This window comes from Choloepus didactylus, chromosome 7 (genome assembly GCF_015220235.1).
Source record: "Choloepus didactylus isolate mChoDid1 chromosome 7, mChoDid1.pri, whole genome shotgun sequence".
NCBI classification, from domain to species: domain Eukaryota; kingdom Metazoa; phylum Chordata; class Mammalia; order Pilosa; family Megalonychidae; genus Choloepus; species Choloepus didactylus.
In genome coordinates, this window is record NC_051313.1 from 105,271,795 (window position 1) to 105,299,427 (window position 27,633).

General features: G+C 39.3%; 1 protein-coding gene across 3 annotated transcripts in view; it reads left to right on the plus strand.

The window, feature by feature from the left end:
- The window catches only part of RCAN2 (regulator of calcineurin 2), a 277,416-nt gene that overhangs the window by 15,061 nt on the left and 234,722 nt on the right, over positions 1-27,633 (plus strand). For all 3 annotated transcript variants that reach the window (XM_037843606.1, XM_037843607.1, XM_037843605.1), the window contains exon 2: positions 20,417-20,643. In XM_037843606.1, the coding sequence (XP_037699534.1) occupies positions 20,419-20,643 (225 nt within the window). In that variant the 5' untranslated portion in view covers positions 20,417-20,418. The remainder of the gene's footprint in view (positions 1-20,416; positions 20,644-27,633) is intronic.

Here is a 27,633-nt window from a genome sequence, read left to right on the forward strand (position 1 = left end):
TGCCAAGCTATTCTTTTGCCGCCTTCCTTTTTAATACTTTCACTCCTTCAGTGAAACAAAGGCCTATAGCAATCACTCAACCACCAAATAAGAATGGCACACATATGCTGAGCAAGGTAATATACAGGATACAAATCAGGCTTTTCCTTCAGGAGTCTTAGAATCCCTGAGGGCTGGCACCATGTTTTGTGACTTGTCATTGTACCCTCCATGTCTGAGCATCTTGCATACAAGAAGCCCTCAAGAAGTATTACTGGAATTTTTGGGTCAATTAGGTGGACTTTTGATAGTGTTCTAATTATGTTATTACCAGTATTCACTGGAGTGTTTTCTATCCAAGCAGCAAAATAATATTTCATAGCTAATTGTTTGTTTTACTTCATACATGCCAATACACACAAAAAAAATTCTGATTTTTTTTTTCTCATTATTTTGGACTGGTGAGATGGAATGAATAGTGGATCATGATTTGAGGATCTTCATTCTGCTATTTTAGCTATGAATCCTTGGGCAAGTTGTTTAAGCTCTCTGAGCCTCCATCTTCTACTCTGTAACATGGGAATTATAATAACCACCCTGTGATCTTACAAGGTAGTGGGGAGGGACAGATGGCTTTGGTGATGATAGATGAAAGGCATTATTATTTTCAGCATCATCCACAGTGCTTTCCCATTATCCATTCCCAGTTCTTAAAAAGTGTCATGTGGCCTATCTTCATGTTTCCTCTTTTTTTCAAATTTAGAAAGTGACTTCATGAAACCACATGCTAGGTGAACACTGAAACGATAAATGAGAAAGAAGGCCTTTTTTGGGGGTGATTCATGATATCCCCATTGACTCTGTAAACTATGAGGGCAGGGGTCATGGCTGTCTGTTTTATTCATCCAGTGCATGGGAAACCCTCAATAATTGTTTGTTGAATAAATAAATAGATTAATAACTCCTGACTCCCAGTCTGATAGCTTTTCTGCTCTTGACACACTGCAAGCTCATCAGATGCTGGAGATGGTATTTTTACTCCTATATTAGAACATAATTGCAGAAGCCAACCTGAGTAGGAGAGAAGTGATGTAGTGAAATAAATTTGAAGTTGAAGTAGCTAAAGAGTGTCAGAATTATAGTTTTTATGCCTGTTTGTATACAACTGAACCTTGAAAATCATCCTTAACTTCACTTCAAGTGGATTGATGCTACAGACGTGAGGGAAGGAGCAGCTAGTCTTCTAGTGACTAGCTCTCAAATCCTCTCAGATCCTTTCAACAAAAAGTACCCCACCCCCCACCATGGTTTTAACAATTTCTACCTACCTTAAGTTAAAAATAAACCACTTCTCTCTGTTGTCAAGAAATTGGTCCACCTGGGCAGAACATGATTTTCAAACCACAAGAAACTTACACAAGTGGGCATTTCTTGGAAACAGCAAAAAGATGCTTCCAGGATGTCCTGTCTATTCTTACCCTTGGCTTCTGCTGTAAAAGTAGTAGAAGGTAATATGCAGCTGCTATAGGATTTCTCCCTTCCTTAGCTAACAGTCATCGGGAGCCCTGGCTTCCGCCATGGGCAGAATGACCTGTCCTCCATTCTGATTGCCAAGTGACCAAGTACTAACAGGTGATTATTGCTCTCACTCTAGGGTGCATGTGAGGTCCTAGGGATGACAGGTGCACCCAAGCCATGTTTATTCCATGGTCAAATGGATTGGAACAAAGGTAAAAGAAGTATTTAGAACTAAACTGCTTGGGGGGAAATGATGCTAGGTGTAACGGGGGACAAAAAGCTTAAAGCAAGATAAACACACAGTAACAACTGTGTCATTGAGCAACTCCAGACGACACGTATGCTTGTCAGGGCTTTCTGAGGATTTTTTGAAAATTGCTTTAACATCAATTCCAGTGAAATAGAGGGTTTTTAGATATTTACCTGGGCAGAGAAGAAACATTTCCAAAGCTTCTGGGAGATTCTGATACAGAAAAACAGGAAAGTCATTTTAATCTAGTATTTGTGAGGAATTGAACAATTCCACAAGACACCTCAATAAATCCTTTGAAATACCCAGTAGTGCATAAAAAGAACTCCCTGCCTTGAGAAAAAAAAAGAAAATAGTAATAATAAGACAGATAATGTTCACCTGAAGAAAAATAACCCTTGACTTTGTCCTAGGGATGTGTTGGGATAATGGTATATCACTTCTTGAAAGAAAATTCTACACTTTCTGCTAACTGTGTTTCTTTCTGGCTTCTTACTCCCTAATTCTGTTCAGTTTGTCTTTTGATTCTCCTCTCTGGAGCTACTCTCTTGAAAGTCATGAAGCCCCCAGTAAGGAAATCCGAAATATTTCTTAGACTTCAGCTTCCCCAACCTTCACATAGCACTGACACAGTTGGCCATTCTTCTTTTATTGAAACCCACTGCCTTTACTTTGGTGGTGAGGTTTTCTTCTGATTCTCCCCCTCACCCATCCCTGCCCTCCTTCCCCTTTCCAATCCTGCCATCACTTCTTGCAGAACCCTATTGAAGTCTCCAATACAGCTGCATCTCTCCATTCTTGGATGAGTTTCTAGTGAATTTTGTTGGGATGAATTTCTTATGATAGCACTCTCAGCTTCAACAATACCCCTGCCCCCGGCCTTTACCTATTAAGAGCAGACTTCTGTATTGCTAAAGGTACATGACAATATATCCTCACCTTCCCTCTCCAAGTTTATCTCCAAACACAGCCCCACCTGCCCCCATGTGTTAGTTGGGACACCTGTAGTTTTACAAATATACCCTGAGTTCTTTCACCTCTGTAAGTTTCCTCAGCCTGGAATGCTTCCTCTTCCCCTTTCTCCAAGTGTCTGCTGCAATCTTCACCTCCATTTCCTCGATGCTGCTTGCACATGAATGATTTCCTGATTCCCTCTCCAGTTAGATCCCTTCCTCCTCTGAATCTCCAAAGCACTGCCTATCTGTCTCTCTCTTCTTTAGATATTCACCTAAATTCTCCCTCTATCCAGGGCCTATGCATCCTTGCATGATCCTGATGTCTCTCTCTATCATGTGCTCAGGAATGGGTTCTTCTCTCCAACTCTAAATCATCTAAGAAGCATCAGCAGCATGCACCGGTAGGTTGTCAATACATAATTTTAAAGGAGGAATATATGAGTTTACACACTATAGTAGATTGAATTATGTACCCAATGTGGACATGCTCTTAATTGTAATCCACATTCCTGGGGGTGTGAACCTGTTGTGAACAGGACCTCTTGAAGGTGTTATTTTTAGTTAAGCTGGTGTCCCAACTAGAGTGTGGGCCTTAATCCACATTACTGAGATCTTATGAAGTGAAGAAACTGGAAGCCAGGTTCCGAGAAGGCCACAGAGAGAAGCAGGAAGTCAGAGAAACCTGGAAGAAAAAGGAGAGGACATTGCCATGTGATGGGAAGCAGGGATTCAAGGCAAGGAACCCCAAGAGGGAGTCAAGCCAGCACCATAATGCTAACCACTCCATGAGGAAGGAAGACTTCTAGCCTCTGAAACGTGAGACAAATCCCCACTAAGACAACCCATGGTGTGGTATTTGTCATAGCAGCCTGGAAAACTAAGACATATATTCAGATTATCATTGTTTTATAAATTCTTCCTCATTCTTTTCATGAGGGATTCTATAAAGAGTGCCTTGAAGAATGAGATTGCAAAGAAAATGGTATTATCCCCATGGATATTTTAAATAAATTATTCAGACCTGAATGGAACCCAGCAGACTTTTATTATCCTCTATAAAAATATTTCAGTGATTTATCTGACAATTATAGGTTTAAAAAAACCCCAAGTCAGTTTTAGTTAACAACATTTGGTTTCATCTGTGAGAATACTACCGAGGGCATAAACCAGCTGAGCTTATACTGGCAGTACTAGCACTGCCACTGACATGCTTTATAAATTATTGGTAATTTATGAATTATATTTCTTTATGCTTAGAAAGAATAAAGAGTAGCAAAAAATGGCCCAGATAGTTAGTTAAACAATTCAGTTCACTAGACATATGTTGTGGCCAATTGTATACTGGGTATTGAGATGGCATGTGTGTGTGTTTGTGTGTGTGTAAAATGTAATCTTACCTGTGAGAAACTATAGAATCAGGTCAGAATTGAGCATAATAATGGATTAAATGGAGTACCGTAAGCATACGTAATGTATAAACTGTCAAATTCTCTTAAGACATAGCTCCTAAGAATTCTGGACTGTGAAGCCCAGGAGAATCACATTGTCACTTAAAGTGAAAAGCGTCTGGAAAATTAAAGGTTCAAAGCTCAAGCTGGACATTCTGGATCACTCCTTTGAGTATTTTCACTCCTGCTGAGCTATCAAGAGCTATCCTAAATAGCTCTACTGTGGGTAGATTGATTGATTGATTGATTGATTGGATCGATTCAGTTGGAACAATCTTCTGGGTTCCTTCTTCATTCAAGGACATTTATGTCTTGGTGTGGACTGGGACCAAGGTTGAGTTTTGATCTTCCCATTCATTTGAGAAATTCTGGTGAGTCTCTTCAAGGTTATAGGTACTATGCTGAGCTCTAAAGAAAGAATGTGAACGAGGTAAAAAACCCAGCCCAGCATTTACAGTTAATTGGGAAGAGAGGCAGTTAAACAGTTACAGTACAGCAAGATAAGGTCTATGATGGGGAAATACAGCATAGTAGGGAATTTACCTTGGAGTTAAAAACTTCAGTGTCTCATCTCTTGTGGGGCTGAGCACTGGGGAGTGATGGAGGGTCACAGAGAGATGTGACCAGGTTTAAACTAACGTAAGAGACACAGAAGAACTGTTGCTGGGCTTCCTTTGTCTTGTTTGGGTATATAAAATACAACGTTACAGAATATTGTTGTTAAAAGGAAGTCCCAATAGATCCATCTTTAGAATTGATGTCTGTGCTGCTATAGAAAGAGGCAATCTGCAGCCTTTTCAAAGTAGGTTTCTATTACATTGTTTGGAATTTGGAGTATATTTTCTCAGAGAAACATCATAAATTGTGGCAATAAATTATACAACCGGTGTACTTGGGATAAAGTACTATATTCCTGGTTTTAGAGATCTTAGAAACTATTTATGTTGCTAGGGGAATGAATATTCAGAATTTCGGGTTAGGATACAAGCAGACTAGCCCTTCCATCTGTAGCTCTCATAGCAAGAATGAGGTTTCCCTTCTCCAACTCCCTCCTTCCTAAGCAATGTGAAGAGGAATTCTACCCGGTGTGGGGGTTGAGGGGAGGGGAGGAGAATATGGTGATTGATGAGTATTGAAGAGGGTTCCTGGTATTATTTTAAAGGCTTTTGTGTATATTTGTATTATCTTATTGAATCCTTACAACACACTCACCATGACATGAGGTATCTTTATTATTGCTTTTAAATGCTGGTGTGTTCCAAGGCACAGGCCTTGGGCATCTTCTCTTGCTAAACTCATGTGTCCAGTCTCATGTCTTTAAGTATCCTCTATGCTATCCCCCTCTTCCCTGAACTCTGGACTTACAGCACCAACTTCCCATCACTTAGATGAATAATAGGAGTTGTTATTTAACAGGTCCTAATTTAACAGTTCCTAAACTGAACTTCTGATTTCGTCCCTCCAAACCTGCACCTCCGTCTTAGTGAATGGCAGCTTTGTGCTTCTGGTTACTCAGGCCACAACTGTGGCATTGTCCTTGAGTCCTCTCCTACCCCATAGAGAATCCATCAGCAAATACTGTCAATACCTTAAAACACAGCTGGATTCTTACTGCTTCTCACTATTGCTACTACTACCACTCTGGATTATTGCAATAGATTTTTTAATTGGTCCCCTGGTTCCATCCTGGCTTCCTTGGTTTATTCTCCAAATAGCAGCTAGAGAAATTACTTTAAAACATATGTCAGTTAATGAAAACCCATTAAAGAAACTCCCCTGCTCAAAACCCTCCAGTGGTTTCCCATCTCATTGTTAAGGCCAACATCCCCTCTATATTCAGAGGCCTCCTCCTCTGAACTAATTTCGTACCACTCTCCCTCCACCATGCTCTACCCACAGGCCTCCTAGGTGTTCCCAAACACACTAAGCTCCTCCTGCTGCAGGGCCGTTTGTACCTGCTAATCTGTCTTCCCAGTGAATTCTTCCCCCAGGAGTCTACATGGCTCACCCCTTCCTTCTTTATCAGACATTTCCCTCCACCAGCCTATATAAAATGCACAAAATAACAAATGACCTACACTGGTGTTGATAGACTTGTAGGAATACTCTGAAGGGTGTGTGTGCCTTGGTGAGGTGGGGTGGTAACACCAGGAGGGCAGTGAGTGAGGACTGGAAGCTGCACCTGCTGAAGACAGACTTCGCCCTCTCCACCTTGAACCAAGGGCAAGCCTTGTTACTGGTAGTTCGGACTGACTCTCTTTTTCCCCTTCCCCAGCGCATCTCTCTAAAGACTTACTCCCTTATTACATTTTTCACTGTTTCCTATTTAGTATTTGAGGTTATTCTACAGGAAAAATAAAAAGACTATTAAGGTTCTAGTTGGGAGAAAAAAAATGATGAATCCAGTTTTAAGAAATGTAGAAAGTGAGTGAACCGGTGGAGAGAGGGAAAACAGAGAACTGTCTTAATTCATGTAACAAACATGTTTGAGCATCTGCCAAGTGTCAGCCACTGTCATTTGAAGGGTAAATTAATTAGGTAACTATCAAAAGAGACAATAGCAATAGCCCCTCAAAAAGACTAGCAAAAATCATAGTGTCAGAATCTAGAGTAAGGGTTGCCAGGGGACAGTGTGGGCATAGGGAATGGGATGTTAAGGCTTAAAATGTACAGGGTTCCTGTTTGGAATGATGGAAATGTTTTGGTATTGATTGATGGTGATGGTAATACAACATTGTGAATGCAATTAACAGAAGTTAGACATGTATCTGAATGTGATTAAAATGGGGAAATGTTAGACTGTATATATGGTAACAATAAAAATTAAAAAAAAAAAATCCATGAAACTACACTACACAAACAGAACCCTAAGTTAAACCATGGACTTTAATTAACAGTACAGTTATTAAAATGTGCTATCATCAATTGTAACATATGTTCCACACTAATGCAAGGTGTTATTGTTGGGATGGTGTATGGGAATCCTGTATTTTATGCATGATTGTTCTGTAAACCCATAACTTCTCTAATAAATGGAAAAAAAGACCAGCAAGCCTAAAATAACATTTCTTATCTTTCATACTACCCTATTCCTGGTTCTGAGCTAGGCGTTAGGAATCCAGTGTTGAACACAGATCTCTGACATCTTAATAAGAAGTTTCAATTGTGTGTTTTTTTCCTTCTCGGTTAAATGTATGGGGTGGTGCTAAGGTTGATTAGAAGAGCAGAAAGGTGAAGGGGCCCCAGTACTCCCCTATGAAGTACAGAGCTTCTGACTTCTTGTTGGCATGTTGGGCAGGCCCCTCGCAATATTCTAGTTGTAATTGTCAGATGTCAGTAGGCTTCAAAGCTGAGGCCACCATCTTGATTAACAAGGCACCCACCACGGTGGTTTCAGATCATTAAAGTGAAAAATATTTTCTTCTGCTTTTTTGGACAAGTAGTTAGATGATATACCTCCTTATCTTGCCTCATTTCAAGCATGGCATTTGGGGTAAGGGCTTGTAGAGGTCAGGAAAGTCACTGGTTCTCTAAAGTTTATTAGTGACCAAACATACTTGGCTGTTCCCCCTTGTTTCTTCCACTGGCTCAGGCTTTCTCCCCAAACCTTCTGTAGGTCTTTCCCACAAACCTTGCTATCCATCCTCCACAAGCCCAGAAGGGTGAGAGATGTGGCGAATCAGCCCTTTGTGATAACTGGTCCCAATTACAGCAGGACAGGAAGGACTCTGATAAAGAGTTTCAGTTTGTTTTTGTTTTTTAGGCTAGAATCTGGGTCAGCTCTTTCTTGTAAACAACACATGGCACCAGAAGTGAGGGATTAATTATGGATCATCCTGAACTGTGACTTTCTGACAATGTGGAGGAAAACTGGAAGTTGTTCACACAACTGCCCAGCCTGTGTCAGCGTCTCTCCTGGGGACCTGGGTTGGACGGTCAATGGCAAACTCTCAGACTAGCAGGGAGCAGGTGTGCTCTAGTTTACAATGCAGAAGTCCAGTCAGCACTTGCTCCTGTAGGAGTGCAGTGGATGGGTACTCCGGAAGTCTCTCAGCGGAGAAAGTAGTAATCCAAAGTGAGCTGGGCTCTGGGAGACCCATCAGCTTTGAGAGAGAGAGAAGCTTTGGGTAGCCTCTGGTTGTGTTACATTCCCTCCGTCTCTTCAGAGCAGCAGATCAAGAATGTGCTGTATGCCAACCATTACAGGAGGAAGCAAGAATGCTCAGCATATGGGAGGAGATATATAAACGTCAATAAATGGGTTCACTTTGCCAAATGTGGTAAATAACAACACATGTGCAGACAGGACAGACACACAGAGGGGAAGCGGCCCTCCCAGTGGAGGGTGCTTTGCAGGCAGATGGGGCCCATGGTGGGGTGGGGATCTTCCTGTGATGTACCCTGGAGCCTCTGGTTAAGCATTGATGGTGTTTTTATCTAGGTTGAACAATGATGCTGAAAGGAAAGAGAATGGCAAGTAAAACTCAAAGTCCGAAGCAGGGAACACGTATTAGAACGCTAAATATGTGGGTGGATAAATCTGAAGTGTGCTCTACTTTTAAATGTTTAGGACAGTGGTCCTTATTCTTGGCTTATAGTCATGTCAAAACCAGGGCCTAACCAAAATAGACCTTTCTTGGAAGCAAACAGTTGCTGAAGAATAGATAAGTAAAGTGCAATAGGGTTTTATCACATGGAAGCGAGTGATCACAGCAATACTAACATTTCTCGAGTGATTGATTAGAGCTGCCAGGCTCTAGGCTAAACTCTTGACCTGGATTATCTCATTTGGACTTCTCAATTGTCCTGATTTATAGCTCCAGAAATTGAGGCTTAGGGAGAGAAACTAACTTGTCTAAAGTCACAAAGCAAAACTATTGCAGAAGGAGGATTCAGACCCAGACTCCAGAGCTCAGCTGCGACCACCAGTCTGTCTTCTCCCTGTGGTCAGCCACCAGCTGATGGGGAGCTGGGATTTGAATCTGAGTCTGTCTGACTTCAAGCTCTTGCATTTCTCGATGTAGAGGCACAGCCTCTTCTAAAGAGCTGAGACACAGAGAACTCGCCAAAAATGTTATGGACCTGTATGTATGTGTGTAAGGGGGGATGGGGCCTGGAGAAGGAGGGACAAGAATGCTAAGGCGTGTGACTCATTTAATCCATGTAACAACCCTATGACATTGGTACCATATGGTCCCCATATTCCACACAGTGCCCACAGAAGTTCAGTAACATGTCCAAGGTCACATGACTAGAAAGTGGCAGTGCCAGGATTCAGATATGACAGATCAAGTCCAAAGACCAGACTTTTACCACTCTACTCTCCTGCTTCTCTATGTGTAAAAAGACCTATGACTCCAGGCAAGAGAGGAAGTGCTCCTGACTCTTGTGAAAGGGACAGTCATAGAGTTGCTCTGTTGAGAACTAAGATGGAGAATACCAATAATAGCTAATAGTTTCCCAGTCATCTTTCTAAGTGCCTCATATGTATTAGTCATTAAATACTCAAACAGCACTATAATGTATACACTCTTGTGATCCCTACTTTGCAGGAGAGAAAGCTGAATGTGGAGAGGTTAACTGACTTGGCCAAGATCAGTGCATTGGAGAGCTGAGAGTCAATTCAGAACTTCTTGAATTCCGTTAAATTCAATGAACATCAGAGGTTACCTTCCAAGCGTAAGGTCCTGTGTTAGCAGCTACAGGGGTTATGAAGGTGGATAAGACGCAGCCCCTACCTGCAATATTGAGTAGAGGATAAGAATAAAAAGCACAAAAGAGGCTCAACATGGTTTGTACCTGAGAGGCACAAACACAGGACAATGGAGGGGGTGGGGCATGTGATCTCATTTTGTCTGGGTGGTGTCCAGGGTGGGAGGTGAAGGCAGGGGCTCAGATACAGCTTTGAAGAAGAGTGGGATTTTAGTAGGGGTCCAGAAGAAAGGCTTCCAATTAAGGAAGGCTTGAGTAAGTTGGTCAAGTTCACATAGTTATCTAGAAGTTTGATACAGATAAGGCCCTTAGGACAAAGTAAGCACTCAATAATTGTTGGCTGCTTCTGCTGTTGACATTATTATTATTATTATTGACAGAGCTAGAACTTAATGTTGAGATTTCTGATTCTTTTCTCAGCACGGATGAGGGAGTAGATAAGTCTGGGTGGGGAGACTTAGAAACTGTCAGCTTTGTGTGGTGTCCTAGTCCTGGTTGACCGGGCTGGAGCATTGTTTTTATTTAATTTGATAGATTCTAGGGAATAATGGAAGATTTTAAATGTGGAAGTGACATAAACATTTAGCTTTATTTGAGGAAAAAAAGTTGGCGTACTGTATACTGGCTCTGAGGTGGGGATAATTATCTCTTTCTCCTTCCTTCCCTTCTGGCATTAAAAAAAGTCCTTAAGTCAGGCTGTTCATTGTCTGCTAATCTCAGAGGGGGTGTAATGCACCACCCTGGCCTCCTAGTGAGTTCTGACCAGCTCTCCACCCTGCAGGCTGCCTGTCTTTCCTTTTCTACCAGATCCTTTTTGGCTGGATTTTCCTTAAAGCTGCAGTGTCTCTCACCCCCTGCTCTTTTCCTCTTTTCACTCTATTCCTCCTCACTACTCTCTTTCTTTCTAGCACCCCATGCTCCATCTGAAAGCAGAAGGTGGAAGAAGACAGGGTAAATCTTACTTTGGCTACCATAGCAACCTTCACCTGCTCTGCTGCTCACCTTTGAAGTGCCATCCTCCTGTGAACAGTTATTTCGCATATGATTACTTGGTTCATCCAGAGGCTTTAGACTTCTTTTAAACTTCTTCTCGTGGTAATAATGAAAGGTTGGTGCTCTCCATCCATGCGGGGCTCAAGAACATATCTCCCTGAAATTGTGCGGGCATCCCTTACCACACACAGAGCACCTCACTCCTCTTTCACTCTTTTGTTCCCAAGAAAAATGCAGCTAGAGATGGTGACTCTGTAGCTACATTATACACATCCTAGTTTGTACTGCCAATTTATATCTGACTCAAGTGTAAACTTTTTAAACTAAGCTCTACTGAAATTAACTTATTCAAATCTCTAGACTGTCATCCACTTAAGAAAACTATGTTCAACATTTTCATGTGATCCTAGAGAGCCACTCTCTACTCTTTTCCATTCTGCACTGAGCCCCACGAGGCTGGCTCCATCAACTGGCTGCCTGGCCCTCTGGTTTCCAGTTGAGTCTGGCCCATCGAAGGCACCAGCGGGAGGTCAAAGAATAAGAGTTGAGGCTATTTCTCAGGCTGGCAGCCTCTTCATAGGTCTCAGCAACTGTGGGGCCCTCTCCACACAGCCCTCTCTGACTGTAGGTTCTGGAAACTCCTCTTCTCACTCCTTCAGGTCTAGGGATGGTACTAGCCCAGGCTTTTGCACTGTCTTTTCTGGTTTCCTTATACCCTGCCTACACCTTTGCAATCAACCCCTTTATTAAACTCTTTCTGAGTTATCTAATTTGAGCATGCTGTCTGTTTCCTGCTGGGACCTTGACTAAGACAATGACCAAAGCTCTTCCCTTTCCGGTGAATGCTCCAATGTTACTTGTTTTGTTTAATAAATCTATGATTCACTGTAGGTCATTCTTTGTAGAGGCAGATCTTTTCCGTCTTTCAGAACAACCTCCTTACCCCCATACCTCTCGTAAAAGATGGTGTTTCTTTTCAGACAACCTATTTGAAACACATTTTCTTGGGGATGTCAGGTTTGTGGGAATGGAATACGAAACCCCTCTCTGCTTGTCACATCTGATCCTGGGTAAGTTTGAGTGTCTTCCCCTCTTTTTATTATGTCTATTGGAAGAATATACAGGATCCCCAACTTCTCCTGGGAATCCATGGCCTTAAAACCCCACAGGCGTAAAGACATTGTGATGAGCAAGCTTATAGGCCCATTACTGCTATAAAAATCAGCGCAAAAGTAGATGATAGAAACAACTTGAGACTTTTTTTTTTTTTTAAACTTCTTTAACATTCATAAGATGCTGCTCCCTTGGGGAATTGAATTAATTGAATTATTGTCCTGTGGGATCTCAAGGTGAACAGAGGCTTAAGAAGGTTTCCTGAAGGGAACCATGAATGAGGAATGTGGATAATTTGCTTTGAAAACCACGAGTTGAAACTGTGTGCTCCAGATTCTTTCAAGACCAATCCCAAATGGTATCAAGAATAGCATGAGGTTCACACAACTCGGCAGGTGTGAAAATTCTGCAGCTGAATTAAATAGGTTCCATTATATTTTAGAAAGGGCTCTAATGGGTTTCTATGGAGCACAGCCTAAGAATATCATATCTCTCCTGTGTAGCTCAGGATGGCTGGGATGATCTGTGGTTACTAATATTATGCATGCGATCTCCCTAGAAAATGGACGAAAGTAAGCAAAAGGATTGTCTTATCCATAAGAGGGTCTAGATATTAAAACACCAAAAGAACAATAAAATGAACCCACCCATAAGGCTGGCTCAAAAATGAAAGTTGAGGATATGATTTAATTATGACATGATTATTGCTATTCATGTAAAAATTTACTTCTAATAAGCTCATTTTTTCCCCAAATATTGTAGAAAACCATTCCTTTTTAGAGCCAAATGGATTTTAAACATTGTGCAAAACTGTACTCAAAATTTAGGTTTCTATTCTTTAAAAAATTGAACTGGATTCATTTAAAACTTAAAAACAGCTATAGGCATGTCTTATATACTACTTATTAATGCAACATTGCATTCTCAGTTTTTATCATTACTATTCAGCCTGACATTGCCATCTTTAAGTTCTTTCAAACTAATCAATCTCCCGTAATCCATTTGCTTGTTTTTCAGTCAAAGCTGAACTTGAAGTCAGATGAATTATTCATTACTCATTTACATTTATCCTATTCCCTTATTTATCCTCCTCTGTTGGCCATAAAATGAAATCGAGGCATTTTTTTTTTCCTATTTATTGCCCTTATTATAAAATGTTTTCTATTCCTGTTCTTAATTTAAAAAGAAGAGAGTTGAATGTTTAATATTCTTTTGTCTAAGGAAAAATAAACCCCAAATTAAGTTGTTTCTTGTATGTCTTGCTCATTTTTCTCCCTTTGTGGATCATTACTTCCTATTTTAATAAACATTCTCTTCTCTAGTTTGGGTAATCTGAAAGATGAAAATATAGGCAGATATAATAAGAGTATCCAAACTACAGGTTTAAACAGTGGAGAAAGCTTTTGCTAAAAGTTATGAGTTCCTTTTTTTTGGGCATCATTAAGCCCAGAGATAGACAAATGTATCTGTTCTTGTGTATTGTCTTCCAATAATGGAAAGAAAAATCTCAAGGTGAGATAAGACAAAGGAAATGTCAGCCATCCATCCCGCTGGTCCTTGTGTTCTATGTCGATGACATTCCACTAAATGAATACCACCAGCTAGAAGGGGCTAACTCATTGGATATCACTGGTTACAGGAGCTTACTAAGACAGGAGGCAGGGCATTCTATATTAACCCTAATTGTTAAAAGATCCATGGTGCCTTCTATTAACTAGAAATCTTTCTCCCTGGTTTGATGTCTGCCCTCTTAGCACCAAATAACAAAAATTATTTTTCCTCTTGCAGAATTTGAAGGCAACCATGATTTCCCTCAAGACTTCTTTCCTATGCCTCCTGATGCTATTTCTTCACATGCCTCTCTTCCTTATTTGACATGACTTTTGGCTACTCTTTAACACTGGATAGGTTCCTTCAAAAGAGATCCAACTTTTATATAGTGAGTGGTGCCCAGAATCAGCCACAATGTTCTCTCCAAGTCCAGGTGACTCAGATTGAATTTTTACCACCCCTGTTCTCACCTTTCAAGGTAGCATTATCATTTTATATAGGTCACACTTCATACTATTGACAGGGCAATTTTACTTGACAGCAAAGCTATTCTAGAGCATCTCCATAGATGCTTACAATTTTATTTTTCTTTCCATGGCTCCTCTGTTCCCATGGATTAATTTGTGATTTTCCTCTCCTTTTATATTCAGCTTAAGGCTGTCTAGAACAGTCCTCCTTCTATGGGCAAACACATGGCTCCCAGTTCTCAATGGCTGTGTCGCATTTCCAGAAAGGTGGAATTAAATCTGAATCTCATGCACATTAATAATACTCTGAAAATGACAGTCAACAGAACCAGATGTCTCTTTGAAATCCTTCTCCTGGGGTTAATTGCACCATACAGATGTTAGCTAGGAATGAAAAGTAGGGAGTTTTGGAAAGATTAATTCCTTGTGTAGAAGTCCAGCAATGTCTTGGTCATCCAAGTTTATTGGGATGGGGAGGGGATACATTCACTGATTCAGTCAACAAACTTTATTCAGTGGTTACTTTGATGCTGAACAGGTATCTTGATGTTTCATGTGGCTTGTCCTCATATAGAAACCAAATAGTCTTCATTTTAGATCTCATACTATTTAATTAATGAAGGCTACCAGATTATTTAAGAATCTTGGATGAAAGTTATTTTCACATTACAGCAAAGTAATGAAACAGTTGTGAATCCTCCTCTCTCCAGTCTTATTCCTCCATTAGAATGAAGAAAATCCAATCATTTATATTCTCATTGCCACTGACTTTGTAATATTTCTCTAAATTATTTTTTGTTGTTGGTTTTGTGTGCGTGTGTGTGTGTGTGTGTCATGAAGAATTGTTTGTTTTTTTGTTTTAATTACTCTCTTTAGTTGTGTAAATATATTTCCCTCCTATTAGGATCTCCAGCCAGACTCAGACAAGTATTAAAGTGGTATCTCTACTCTTTTCTCATTTTGATGATCTAGGCTTAATCCTTATGGTCATTCGCTGGAAGTCGGAAACTTGTTTACACCCTTAGTAATAGATGGTGGCCACCTCCATAGTGCTAGGTTTCTCTGCCACTGACTTGCTCTTGATGAGCCTACAAGTAGTAATATATAGCTTTTGTTCATATGTCATTGTGGAGGCTTCAAACGATGTTCATACATGTCATCTCAGTTGACATTCATAGTAGATCTGAACGGTGGGCAGGCTGTGGTGTTTCCCCTCTTTGCTGACCTGAAAACCACAGCCCAGATGGCACCCAATTTAAAGTGAAGAACTAGAACCCAAGTATTCTTAGTGAGGATTTTCAGTGTTTCATAAAGGGTCTCTTGTTTGTCTCTAAAGAAGTGTTGCAGTTCTCCCAAGGGAGGCTTTGTATTTTAATAGTAGAGAGTGTTTTTTCTTTTCGAGATACATGCGATGATGGAAACTTACGCTTTCCAAATGTCAAACAACAGAACAGTTAAATAAATTGTAACAGATCCATACACTGAGATACTAGTTGGCTATTAAAATTAATGTTTTCAAATAATATGCAATGATGCAGGGAACTGCTCTTGATATATCAATATTGCAGGGAAAAAAAGTAGGATAATAAAGAGCAGGATCCCAGTTTTGTTTAAAAATTTTAAATGTAAAAATGCACAGAAAGTAAATATACCAATATGTTAGTAGCAGTTTTCTCTGGATAGTAGGATTATTATTTTATTTCTTTATACCTTTCTTAATTTTCCAGTTCCATGTTTAACATATATTCAAGAAATATAAATGTTATTATAAAACATTGTTATAGTTATACTCCACTGATTTTTTAAATTTAAGATAGGGGGATTCTTTAAGTGATTTTTGCTATCTTTCATTTATGAAATTACATTTTATAAATAAAAACAAATTTAAATAAAGGATTGTTTTATTTTTAGTGAAGAAATTTGAAATAAACAGTGCATTATCAGTGTTTAAATTCTGTTGGCCATTGTAACCCATTTACTGGTCTGTTACTTCCTGAAAGTGACTTATTTTTACTTAGTTCATTAATTCAGTCAAACATCATTTTGAAGGCTTTCTGTATTTGCCAGACTAAAGACACATTGATGGATACGGCCCAGTCTCTGCTTTCAAGAAATATCCATCTGGTTTGAGAGACGAACTGACAAGGCAGTAATCACAGCTTAGGTTGATAATACCGTAATTCCTGAGAGAAGGCTGTCAGGAGGTCCAGGAATTCAGAGTCTGGAGCATCTCTCATGAGTGGTGGGCATGGGTGGGATGCCCCCTCGGAAACTCTGCCTCGTGAGCTGAATGCCCCTCTTCTCTTTTGGATGACCAACCTCAGATTTAGAAATTAGGGTGACACATGCAACTCCTCATATGTTCATGCAGGCAATGGTTGCCTCAAAGGTTTCTTAACGAAGTTCTCTTACAATAGTTGCTAAGATATTTAAAGTTAATTTAAAAAGATAAACCAGTTAACTTGGTCTGTAGGCCCTTTACATTTCTTTATTAGGGAGTTGTTTTAATCTTCAGAGTATCCTTTTCCTTTTCTTTATCTGGATAAAATAAAGGTTAGTGATGATGCTAAAGAATGGTCCTCTTGCTCTGAGATTCTCCTAGAGATGTGATTTTATAGCTTACCACACATTATAAATCCATTTGCATATGTATAGTGCTGATTTGTATCACCTCTTGAGATTCTGTGTCATTTTCTCTGCCTCCCTCTGCACTGCTGAGGAGGGCAGGGAGGTGCTTTTGTTCTTGTTTCATAAAGATAAACTGAGTCACAGAGGGATTAGTTGACTTCTCTAAATTATGAGGTGAGTCAGTAATGGAGCTGGAAAGAAATATCAGGATTCTTTTGTTCAAAGATCTGACTTCTAAAGTATTTCTCCATATAAGTAAAATAGGTTTTTGCAACAAATGCATTCACCCTTTAAATCTTTACTGTAAGTAATGAGCTTAAAATCAAGTCCCATGAGGATAATCATATTGTTACAGCTTAGAACAGAAATTAAAGGCTAATGGAGTAGATTAAAATGAGTCCTGAGTGAGGCTTAATATTGGGTCTATTTAATTAATTTGTTCAGCAATGGATTTTAGTTTCTTTTTAAGAAAAAGAATAGTTGAAACGTTCTCAGAACACACCTAAGAACATTTTGGGATCAGTTTTGATTCACTTAAAAGTTTAAAAATAAGGTAGGATTAAAAATAAAATCAAAATTGATGCTTAATATCAGTATTTAATGATAGTGGATGATTATGACATAATAATCAAAATGTTTTCCTATAATCCATTGATGAAAGTGATATTATTTTAATATCTCAGTAATTATTTTTTACTGTTAAAATAATCAGTACTCTAATAATATTAATAGAATGTTATGTGTACCATGCTAAAATATTTGAAGGAACAGTGTAAGTGAATATAAAGGAAATGCATATGAGTTTTTCTTTGAAGATGTCTAGCAGTTAAATGCCCTTCACATTGATGTTATCAGATATTTTTCTTTCTAGTTGGATTACTTATAGAATAAAACATAGCTTAAAACATGTACCATATTTTTATTTAAAATAAACATTTTTTTCATTTAAATACAGAAAATGTTGCATTAATTGGAGTTGTTAGAAATTTAGAGTAGAGGAATGGTTGTAATATATTTTATAGAGACTAAAATTTTCATTTGGCATAATTAGAGTGATTTGATTTTACAGTTATCACCTCAAATTCTAGGATTTTTGTCGCCTGTCCCAACCAGGTCTAAGATTTTATATTTAAGACATTATTGCCATCAAGTACTATTTATCAAACACCCACTTGGGCTTTGTTTCTAGGAAAAATAAAAAACAGAAAACATAACCTCATCACCATGAGTCTCTCAAAGTTCAAGAGAGATTTATGTAGAAACCTGTATTTTGCTTGGGGCTCCAGAATTTGTGTCTAACTAAACTTCCCGAGGACAGAGTGACATTTAAGGGTACCCACCTTTAAGTCCTTTACTGTGAGATTCTGAGATGCTGAGATTGGGGAAAATGGAGCTTCCTGAAGATAATTCAGCTGCCACATCATAATTGTCATTATCTTACCTGTGTAACCATAGGCAGGGTATTTCACCTTCTGAATTTCTAATTACCTAGCTTTAAACAGAATAGTGTGATAGGCATGAAAATAGATACAAAAGAAAAAAAGTAGATACTGTCTTTTAAATATATGAGGAGACAGAACAAATCCATTAAAGAATGTCCCAGTATCAAAAAATGGAAAGATGTTCCTATTCACCGCAGTTAGGTAGAATTATGACTGTAAGGGGTGAGGAAATAGAATGAACACATCTAGGTGAAATTAATACAGGAAAGCCTTGTGGAAGATATGAGGGAAGGGAGTCTACATACCTTGGATTAGTCAAGATGGCACTAATTTTTCTAGTTCTGGACCTGACTCACAAATGACTTGGAGCGATTATCTCAGGCAGAATAGGATTTGTGTGTTTGTGCATGTGCATGTGTGTGTATTCCTCATTATGGATAAACTATTAACTATTAGAGTTACCATAATCAAGATTCAGGTGGTAGGTAGGTCATACTTCCTTAAATACAGATTTGGACAGACTTCAGCTAATTTCTTTCTTTTTTTTTTTTCAATTGTATAATTCCATTTATATGAAATGTCTAGAACAGGCGAATACATAGAGACAGAAAACAGATTCGTGTTTGCCACGGTCTGGGGGACATAGGGGTTTGGGTGGGGTGGCTAAGGAGTAGGGAGTTTCTTTTGGGATGATGAGAATGCTTTTAAATGGATTGTAGTGATGGTTGCACAACTCTGGATATACTAAAAGCCATTAAATTATACAATTTAAATGGGTGAATTGTATGGTATAGGGATTATATCTCAATAAAGCTGTTAAAAATCATCTCTCATTTGCATTTTCCTGATTATTAGTGATTTTAAACATCTTTACTCATGTATATTGGATATTTGTATTCCATCTTCTGTGAATACTGTGTTCATATCCTTTTACCATTAAGCCTGTTACTTTTTTTATTGACTTGTATGAGTTAAAAGGGATACACTCTGAATACTAAATTATGTTATGTTTTGCAGATGTCTTCAACCAGTCTGTTGCTTATATTTTAATCTTGTGTATAGTGCCTTTTACCATGCAGAAGTTTGAAATTTTGATGTAATTATATGTATCAATTTTATACCCTGAAGTTATAAAAATACTCTGCTAAATTTTCCTCTAATAATTTTGGATTTTGTTTTCACTTTCCAGCTTTAATTCCCCTGGAATTTAGTTTTTCTTTATATTGATAGCCAATAGTCTCATTTAAAAAAATACAAAATATGTATCATATGGAACATGTTAAACATCATTTTATTGCACTCAAGAATGTATGTGATGGTATGGTGTGTTGGTTTGAATTTATTTTGTCCCCCACAAAAGCCATGTTTTTTTAATCCAATCTTGTGGGTGCAGACTTACTATGGGTGGAATCTTTTTTTTTACTTTATTTATTAAAAAATTAAAAAACAAACAGTAAAAAAAAAAAACACTTCAAACAAAACAGAACAAAAGAATAAGAAAAACAGATAACCTAAAATAAATACATTGCTTCCAACATGTTCCTACTAAGTGGTAAATAGATCATACATCCTTAAATACAGACTTGGACAGACTTTGCTAATTTCAATCTATTTCATTTCTATGGTAGAATGGAGGGAGCTCTGGTGCCAGACTCCCTGGGTTTTAATCCTAGCTCTGCCACTTTTTCATTAACTTTGGCAAAGTTACTTAATTGCTTTGTTCCTTATGTTTTCCCATCTGTAAAATGGGGATAATATTGGTACCAAACTCAAGGGGGGTTGTAGAGTTTAAATAGGGTGGTTAATACATGTAAATCACTTAGAATAGTGCCTGGTACTCAATAATGATAGGTATTAACAATATTATTATCATTATATTATTAATCAATGGTGGTGGTATCATTTATTGTGTAATTCATCAAAGCTCTTTCTCACATGTGTTTCTCTTTGAGCCCATTTGATTCTCATAGTACTCTTAGAAGGAAAAAGTGTAGGTCTCATCATCCACATTCAAAACAAGAGTAAACCAAGGCTCAGAGCACTTATGTGACTTTCCCAGTTCTCAAGCCTAGTAAATGCTGGGCCAGTGTGCTTGAGTCCCAGACCTCCAACTCCTATCCTGATTAAGTGTCCTTTTTGACCGGAGTCCTAGCCAGATCCTTGCCTAGGAGTAGAGTTGTGTGGTGAATTCTGATTCAAAGATTAGGGGAAACTCTGGACTTGCTGGGTCTCTCCCCTTACTACAGGCCTTGCTTCTCCTCCAAGTCACGCCTCACTTCTCTGCACCAGACCGCCTAGAACTGTGACCTTACATGTAAGGAATTGTGTTCTTGTCTAATCTCCGTCTTTGTATCCTCAGGAATGAGGGGAGAATCTTACTTCATCGGAATGCGGAGCCCAGGGCAGCAGGGGCACATTCCAGAAGATGGAGGACTTTTCTTACTCTGCTGCATAGACAGAGACTGGGCTGTCACTCGGTGTTTTGCAGAGGAAGCTTTTCAAGCAATCACTGACTTCAACGACCTTCCCAACTCATTGTTTGCATGCAACGTTCACCAGTCAGTGTTTGAAGCAGAAGAGAGTAAGGTAATAAGCCTTTTTCTATTCCAGAATCATGGGGAGAGGTGGCGTTATCTCAAAAATATTCTTGTTGTTCATTTGTGGTTGATGCTTTGAAGTTTTTGAAAATGTCTAGTTGGCTCTATTCTTAGCATGCCTAAGAGGGTGAGCAAAGCCCATTTGATTATCAGCTAACTTTGGAAGTACACATGACAAGATTGTAGATGAATCAATTCTAGTCTTCTGGGACTCCTAGGTCTATCGAAGAAAAGCAAGTGTTTTTAGGAATACAGATTGCAGGAGATATCCCTTAGGCTAGGAAACAGATGTCTTAAACTCCTAAATGTTTTGTTTTCCCCTATTCTGCAGAAAACATAATTTGTCTTTCTCAAAACAGCACAAGCTGTCTCTCACCCCAACTCCTCCTGCAGTTTGATGGATATTCTAAAAATAGTTTCTTAAATTGTGACCCAAGTCCCCAAGCAGTTACTGGAGAAGATAAGTTGGTTGGCTCTCTGAGTACTGCTTAGCTCACTGATACCACGGTGGGTGGAATTGTTGTGGGTGTGTTATAACAGTTTGAATGGCAGTGTAGCTCCTTGCATTGAAATTACTGAGGAATGAGGTTGTTTGTATATGACCACTTCCCCAAAAATGAAGCTTCCCATTTTAAGGAGCAGCTGCTTTAGTTTGAGTGTTCTTGACAATCATGGTAAATTCTCCATTTGGAGATCTTGCTAGAATTTCTTTCAGAATTCTCTGACCTTTTAATCGGGGGATCTGAATGAATCAAAGCTTTCCTTGGGATGTAGAGTCATAGTTGTAAACATCTATTGTCATACCATGTTGTAAAACACGGACATGTTGTAAAACAGGGAAGGCCTGTTTTTTAAACTAAAATATGTGGCTCTGTTTGTGATACAGAGGTGGGATTTACGATCACTGTTTCACACACTTGGGCTCCTTTTTCCAGTTGTCAAAGTCCAAACTCTGTTGTCTGAGTTCGATTACTGGGAGTCTGATTTCTGGATTTTACTGGTTTTGTAAGCAATACTGATAAACACACAGAAAATTATCCCAGAGGATTAAGAATTATTTCAAACCATTTAAAGATATGTTTATAATGATATTATTTCAGAGTTGCATCGTTGAAATAATGGGCTGAAAATAGCTTGAAATCCAAGGAATTATATATGATTAGAATCCCTAGTGTTAAGATTACTGGACTATTTGAAGTAAGGTAATGATGCATGACCCCTTTGAAAGAAACTGGTAATTTTGCGCTTTGGTTATACCCAGGCTATAGAACAGATGATAATTTACTCAGACAAGTAATTTCCCATGAAATATACCTGGCATAGACTATGAACCAAGGTCGCAGGTTTCCTCATTCTATCATCTATTTATCTAAATATCAACAATTAAAAATGATTTTCCTTTGAGGTTGAATGCAAATTTTGATTCTTTTCTACTTAAATACTTCTCAGTTGACTGAAACAATATGACCTAAGAAGGTGCCAAACTCATTTAGGAGTGCACTCAAGTGTGGCTAAACCAGAATTTGGCACATGGAAAGATCAAGGCTTGCGGAGAGTTTAAAGGCATCTGTCCGTGTCTACTTTGATATTTTGACCTGTGATTTAATTAATGGTATCAAATTGCTTAGAGCACATCTTTATAACCAAGGGGGTGAATTTTATAATTGACCAATGTCTACATAATTAAACTTATTAAATCAGACAGAAAGCCTTCTACCTCGGTGTGATTTTATAGACTCCATTGGTAGAGAGTCTCTGGAATATAAAATAATCTGATCTAGATCCAGTTTTGATTTAGAAATATATACACAGTTTAAGGGTGACAAAGCAGGATATCAGATACCAAATAAGTTTATAATATTTGGGAAGCATGATCAATGGACTCTAGAAGAAGCAGATAAAGTGTTTGGGGAGCATCACAGCTCCTTGTTTTCACTGCCACATGTTTCTCTTCAAGATCCAGAACTTTATAGCCTTCCCTCAAGCTCCCTTTTTTTTTGCTATCTTAATAAAACTCAGTTATCATAACCCCCCTTCTCTCAGGATATTCTTTCCACAAAGTTCAGAGTTCGTGAATCTGAGCCACGAAGACTGATGATGTCTATCTTTTCCAAATGGGTGTATATTTTAGACACTGTTCCAAGTTGATGGGGAAATATTTTTAGGCAAAGGGAAATAAGTGTTTCCAGGACTTCTTGTGTTTGCTAGTTGGCAAAGCTGGCCCAGTGATTATCTTTAAAATACTTGGCTTTGAGAAGATGTCTTCAGCAGCCTGGAATTACGGCAGGGAGATGAGATGTCAGAAACGATGCTCCGTGTGCACTTCGGAGGTCCAGATGGGCAGGTGCTTACATATGTAACTTGCTTTGGCAAAGTCCTCTGTAAAAAAAAAAAATAAAGTACTTTCCTTTGTGACACAACCTACTTTCCAGTTATTGGTTCTTGATACTGATGCAGTTGAGTTTAGCTTGTTTCTTGAAATTATTGCAAAGTATGCATCTTAAGTTCTTTAACTGGTTAGAAATTACAGCTTTTGCTTTTTATCAGGAATGAGGCTTGCAGCACCCTCACCTGGATTTCCCCACAACTGAAACATTTTTCTTAAGCCCTTTTCTTTTGTGCGGTAAATTGTCTGGTACAGAATTGGGCTGTTTATGATACAGGTAATGCCACAGGATGTGATCTTCTGGTTATGTTTGTCTCTACTTATCAAAGTGATAAACGTTCTGATATGCTCATCTGTTATTCTATTTAAATTCTAAGTGCCAACACCTAAAGAACATCTTTTAAACAGTTCCATGAGGGCCATGATGTTCACTCCAATTTTTTATTAGAATTCTGTGAGATTGTCTTTTGATTTGGTGCTTTTGAAAGGAATGAGCACATACTTCAATGTGGCTTGTTGTGGTCCAGATGGTTGAGATTTGTTTATGTAACACAAAGGAGAGCCCGAGCTGGAGGAAATTGGCATCTGAAACCAATAAATGCAGATTGCTGTTTGCATGCTACAGCCTGAAGCATAAATATTTTTGTATGAAACACATTTAGAACTGGATCTTCACAGCATCCAACACCAAGATGTTACTAGGGTTCATTTCCCTTTGGCGTGCTTCCCTGGGTTTGCCTTTCTGGATCCAGCTGGACTGCAGAAGCCCTTTTGAGACAGGTGAGGCTGGAGGGGTCATCCTTGGGGCTGCCTTGTGTGTGCCGAGGACAGATAAGGGTCTCTCCATAGAAGGTTGCCACCACTGGTAGCTGACAGAGAACAGAAAGACAACCACCATGAAACTTTTAGCCAGATTCATTTGGATATGCAGAAGCTGGAAAGGTGACTGAATCATGGACTCCAAAAAAGTAAGTTCATTTAGTTTAACAATAATAATAATGGTAGTAATAATAGCAGCAAACACATATAGGATGTAGCTAGTTGCCAGGTGCTCATCCAAGTGCTTTATAAACATCAAGTCCTTTAATCATCATGGCAGCCAGTGAGGAGCTGTCTTTCTGTCTCTCTACCTCCTGGGCACATGGCAGGGTGTCCGTGGACCCCTCTGGGCTGGGAGGGTCATGTGACTGGCTCTGCCAATGTGTAAATGGGAAGTGATTTGTGTCACTTCCAAGCTGAGTATTTCATTACCAATAGTGGTCCCTGAGAGATGTTCTTTTCGCTTTGCTGGGGCAACAGGCATTGTGCCAGATAGTGCCTGCTCAGGCAGTTTGGGTCATGGAGTGAGGACAAAAATATCACAGAGCAGAGTCCTGACCAACCTATGATAAATGTGTACTGTGACAAGAAAAGTAAAAATAATAAATCTTTGTTGCTTAAAGCTACTGAGATTTGTGGTTTTGTTGTCATAGCATAACTTTTTCCATCTAGGTTGATGCTGTAGTACGACAGTCATCCCCCTTTTACAGATGAGGTCACTGGGGCACAGAGAGACAAAGCAACCTGCCGAGGGTCTCACAGAGCCAGGATTCAAACCTAGGCTGCCAAACTCCATGCTCTTAAACATTAGGTAATACTGCCTCTCTATTTACAAATATTTATTGAAAACAGGCATGATACTTGGCTCTGGGGATGCAGTAATCAACGAGGTAGGTGCATTCGTTGAATTTGTAGTCTACTGAGACTACTGAGAAAGGTTAACCCCAAATAAGCAAACTAATAATAAATTCTCCTGATGATGTCAAATGTAAGGGCATTTAGCATGCATTTTCAACAATAGTCACTGCCTGCCCTCTCTCTCACTTTCTCTCTCACACACATATGCACACATTCATGCACTTTTTTTTTTTTTAAATAAGGGGCAGTTTTGCTAAACATTTATAGGATACATTCTACCAGTAAGGACAGGAGGTCAGAAACCTGGCCCCATTGGTCACTTAGTCTTTGTGCTTCTCATAAATGGTTTATCCTCAATGCATTACAAGTGACTGGAGTGATTCTAATGCTCAAAGATACATGGTCTTCACACAGTATGACCACTAAATATAAACCTATTCCTTCTTCTGAAGCTCAGATGAGGAAATGATGATCTTGTCTAATGTTGGAAAACATTATGAGGGTATTCCAAAGGATTTTCAAAGTTAAACCTGATTATTTGCAATTTTTACCTTATTCCGCACTTTAAGATTTGCCCCCACTCTAGTTTGTAGGGGAATGTGAGAGTTCACTTTGTATTTTACACCTGAAGGTCAGCAATCCCTCACCTGCAGTTAGGCTACCTGAAAAATTCTGAAAACCATGACTTTTTTTCGTAACTCATTTTGAGATAAAATCTCACTAGACCTAATTCTTAGACTGCAAAAATCTGACCTGAACTGGGAGGAAACTCTTTATAGTGTGAATGTTCATGTATTTCTCTGCAGAAATATTCGTGGCTTTAATTACTGGGTCCTGCTCCAGATCTTGCTGGGGTCTTTCACAATATGTAGTTGATGTACCATATTACCTTTCCAAATCCCCCAATTCTGAATTCCAAATATATCAGATCCCAAGTGTTTCAGACAGAGGAGGGTTGTGGACCAGTAGAATATTAAGAAATGCACCATCAACACTGCATGTACAAAAAGAAGAAAGAATTCATCATTGAAATCTGGAATTCCATCAAGATGAATGATTAAAAGAATTTGGCCCATATCAGGATGCTTGTGTCTATTGGAAAGAAAGGACAGATTGAAGCCACAATGGGCAGCGTGCATGGACACTTCCTGTGTGGCCTTCCCACATGCCTGCTGGATCTCCTTCTCTGAGTGTCTACAGCTGAAAGCTCTATCTCCTGCAGCCACCGACCCCTTGCCTGAGCTCCTGTCTAGCGTTCTGGTTTGGGGTGCATAGGAGAGACTCCTAGCCCAACAAGGAGGTAGTTACTGCTCCATACACACACCTATTGCTGACTCAGGGTGCTGGATCCCAGGAGCTGATACGGTAAAACATTTTTTCATCAGCCACCCACATATATTTTGCATCTCCTCATTTGTATTTTTCCTTTCCAGACTCTGAAGCCCTTGAAGGCTCGTGTTTGCAGCCCCTTCCTGGGGACCTGACACATAATAGATGCTCAGTCACTACGGCATTGAACCTCCACTTAAGTGGTGACAAATTAAGACACAAAGGGATGAATTTGCCATGATCAACTAATTAATTAGATGTAGCAAGGACGAGAGTGAGGCCTCCGGACATGTTAGTCCAGGATAAAAAGAAGCAAAGTTGTTTATACAGCAGCATAAACTTTCAAGTAAAAGTCAGGTTTCATGTGATTGCATTGAGTCCAAATTGCCCTAGAATGAAGATACTCTACTCATGGGAATAAACCCGTTTTATATGTCAGTTTTTATTTACATAATATTTAAAATGTTTAGAGATGACTCGCTCATTTAGTAAGTTGAGTAAAAAATTAGAAGTGTCTTAAGCACATCTGTGTCCAAAACTACCCCTCAAGAAGAAAGGGAAGAGAAAAGGAGGAAAAAAAGAGAGAAAAGGCAGCAGTGAAAGCTAAAAGCCAATGCTTTAGGAGACCTTAGAAAACATGTAATGAGGATGATTTAAGGCTGACTGAAGCATTTATGGATTTGTTTGTTGTTTTAAAGAATGTTTAAATTTGTAAAAAGACAGTGAATATCGTTGTACTTGGTAGTTTTTCCTGTTTCTCTTTTCTGTGACTGGGCAGCCAATTAGTCACTGCTAATCACTTGAAGGCACCTGCCGGATGAGAGGCCCAGTATGGGACAGATTTGAAAGCTGCTGTAGGACGTTCCCTGGAACCTTAACCTTTCTTGCAGTGACTAAAATATTCCAGAGGCATATTTTGTGTCTTGCTTCTCCACAGCATGGAGTGACCCCCCGGGGCCCAAGAGCCTGATAAACCTCTCTACATGCCCCACTTAACTACCTGGAAATAATTGAGGCAGTGGAGAGAATTAAGCCTAATGCACACAGAGTTGAGAGTAGTTGGTTTCTATGTCAAAGAACAGTGAGTGTATATCCTTGATGGCACTTGGGGAAAAACGGCTGCCATTTTCCATTTAGTCTGGGATGATATTATAAAGGGACATGGAGCACTTTTCCCTTCTCGGAAAAATGTGAATGAAGGTACTTGGAACTGATTTCATATGGTTTCCATCAGAGCTGCTACTAGCCTTACCATGACTTAGTGACTTATTAAAATGTGCCCTTATGGGCAGAAACAGCCTTGGACACACTGCCTGGGGAAAGGAAGGTCACCTTGTAGAAATGGTGCTGTTTGCTCTGGGATGAGGGGTAGATTAGTCCTAAGCAGGAGTGGAAGGCAGGACTGGATTTTGTCCTCCCTTCTCCTCTTCATTTGGGAGCCCTTGAGAAGTACAAGAAAGGAGCAACCATTGCCATGGCCCTGGTTGTACTGGGATGATTTTGAATTAATTCAAACTGAAAAGGATGTATGAACTCAAAGCTAACTATAGAGTTCTGTTGCATAGGAACATTACTATGCACTTTCAG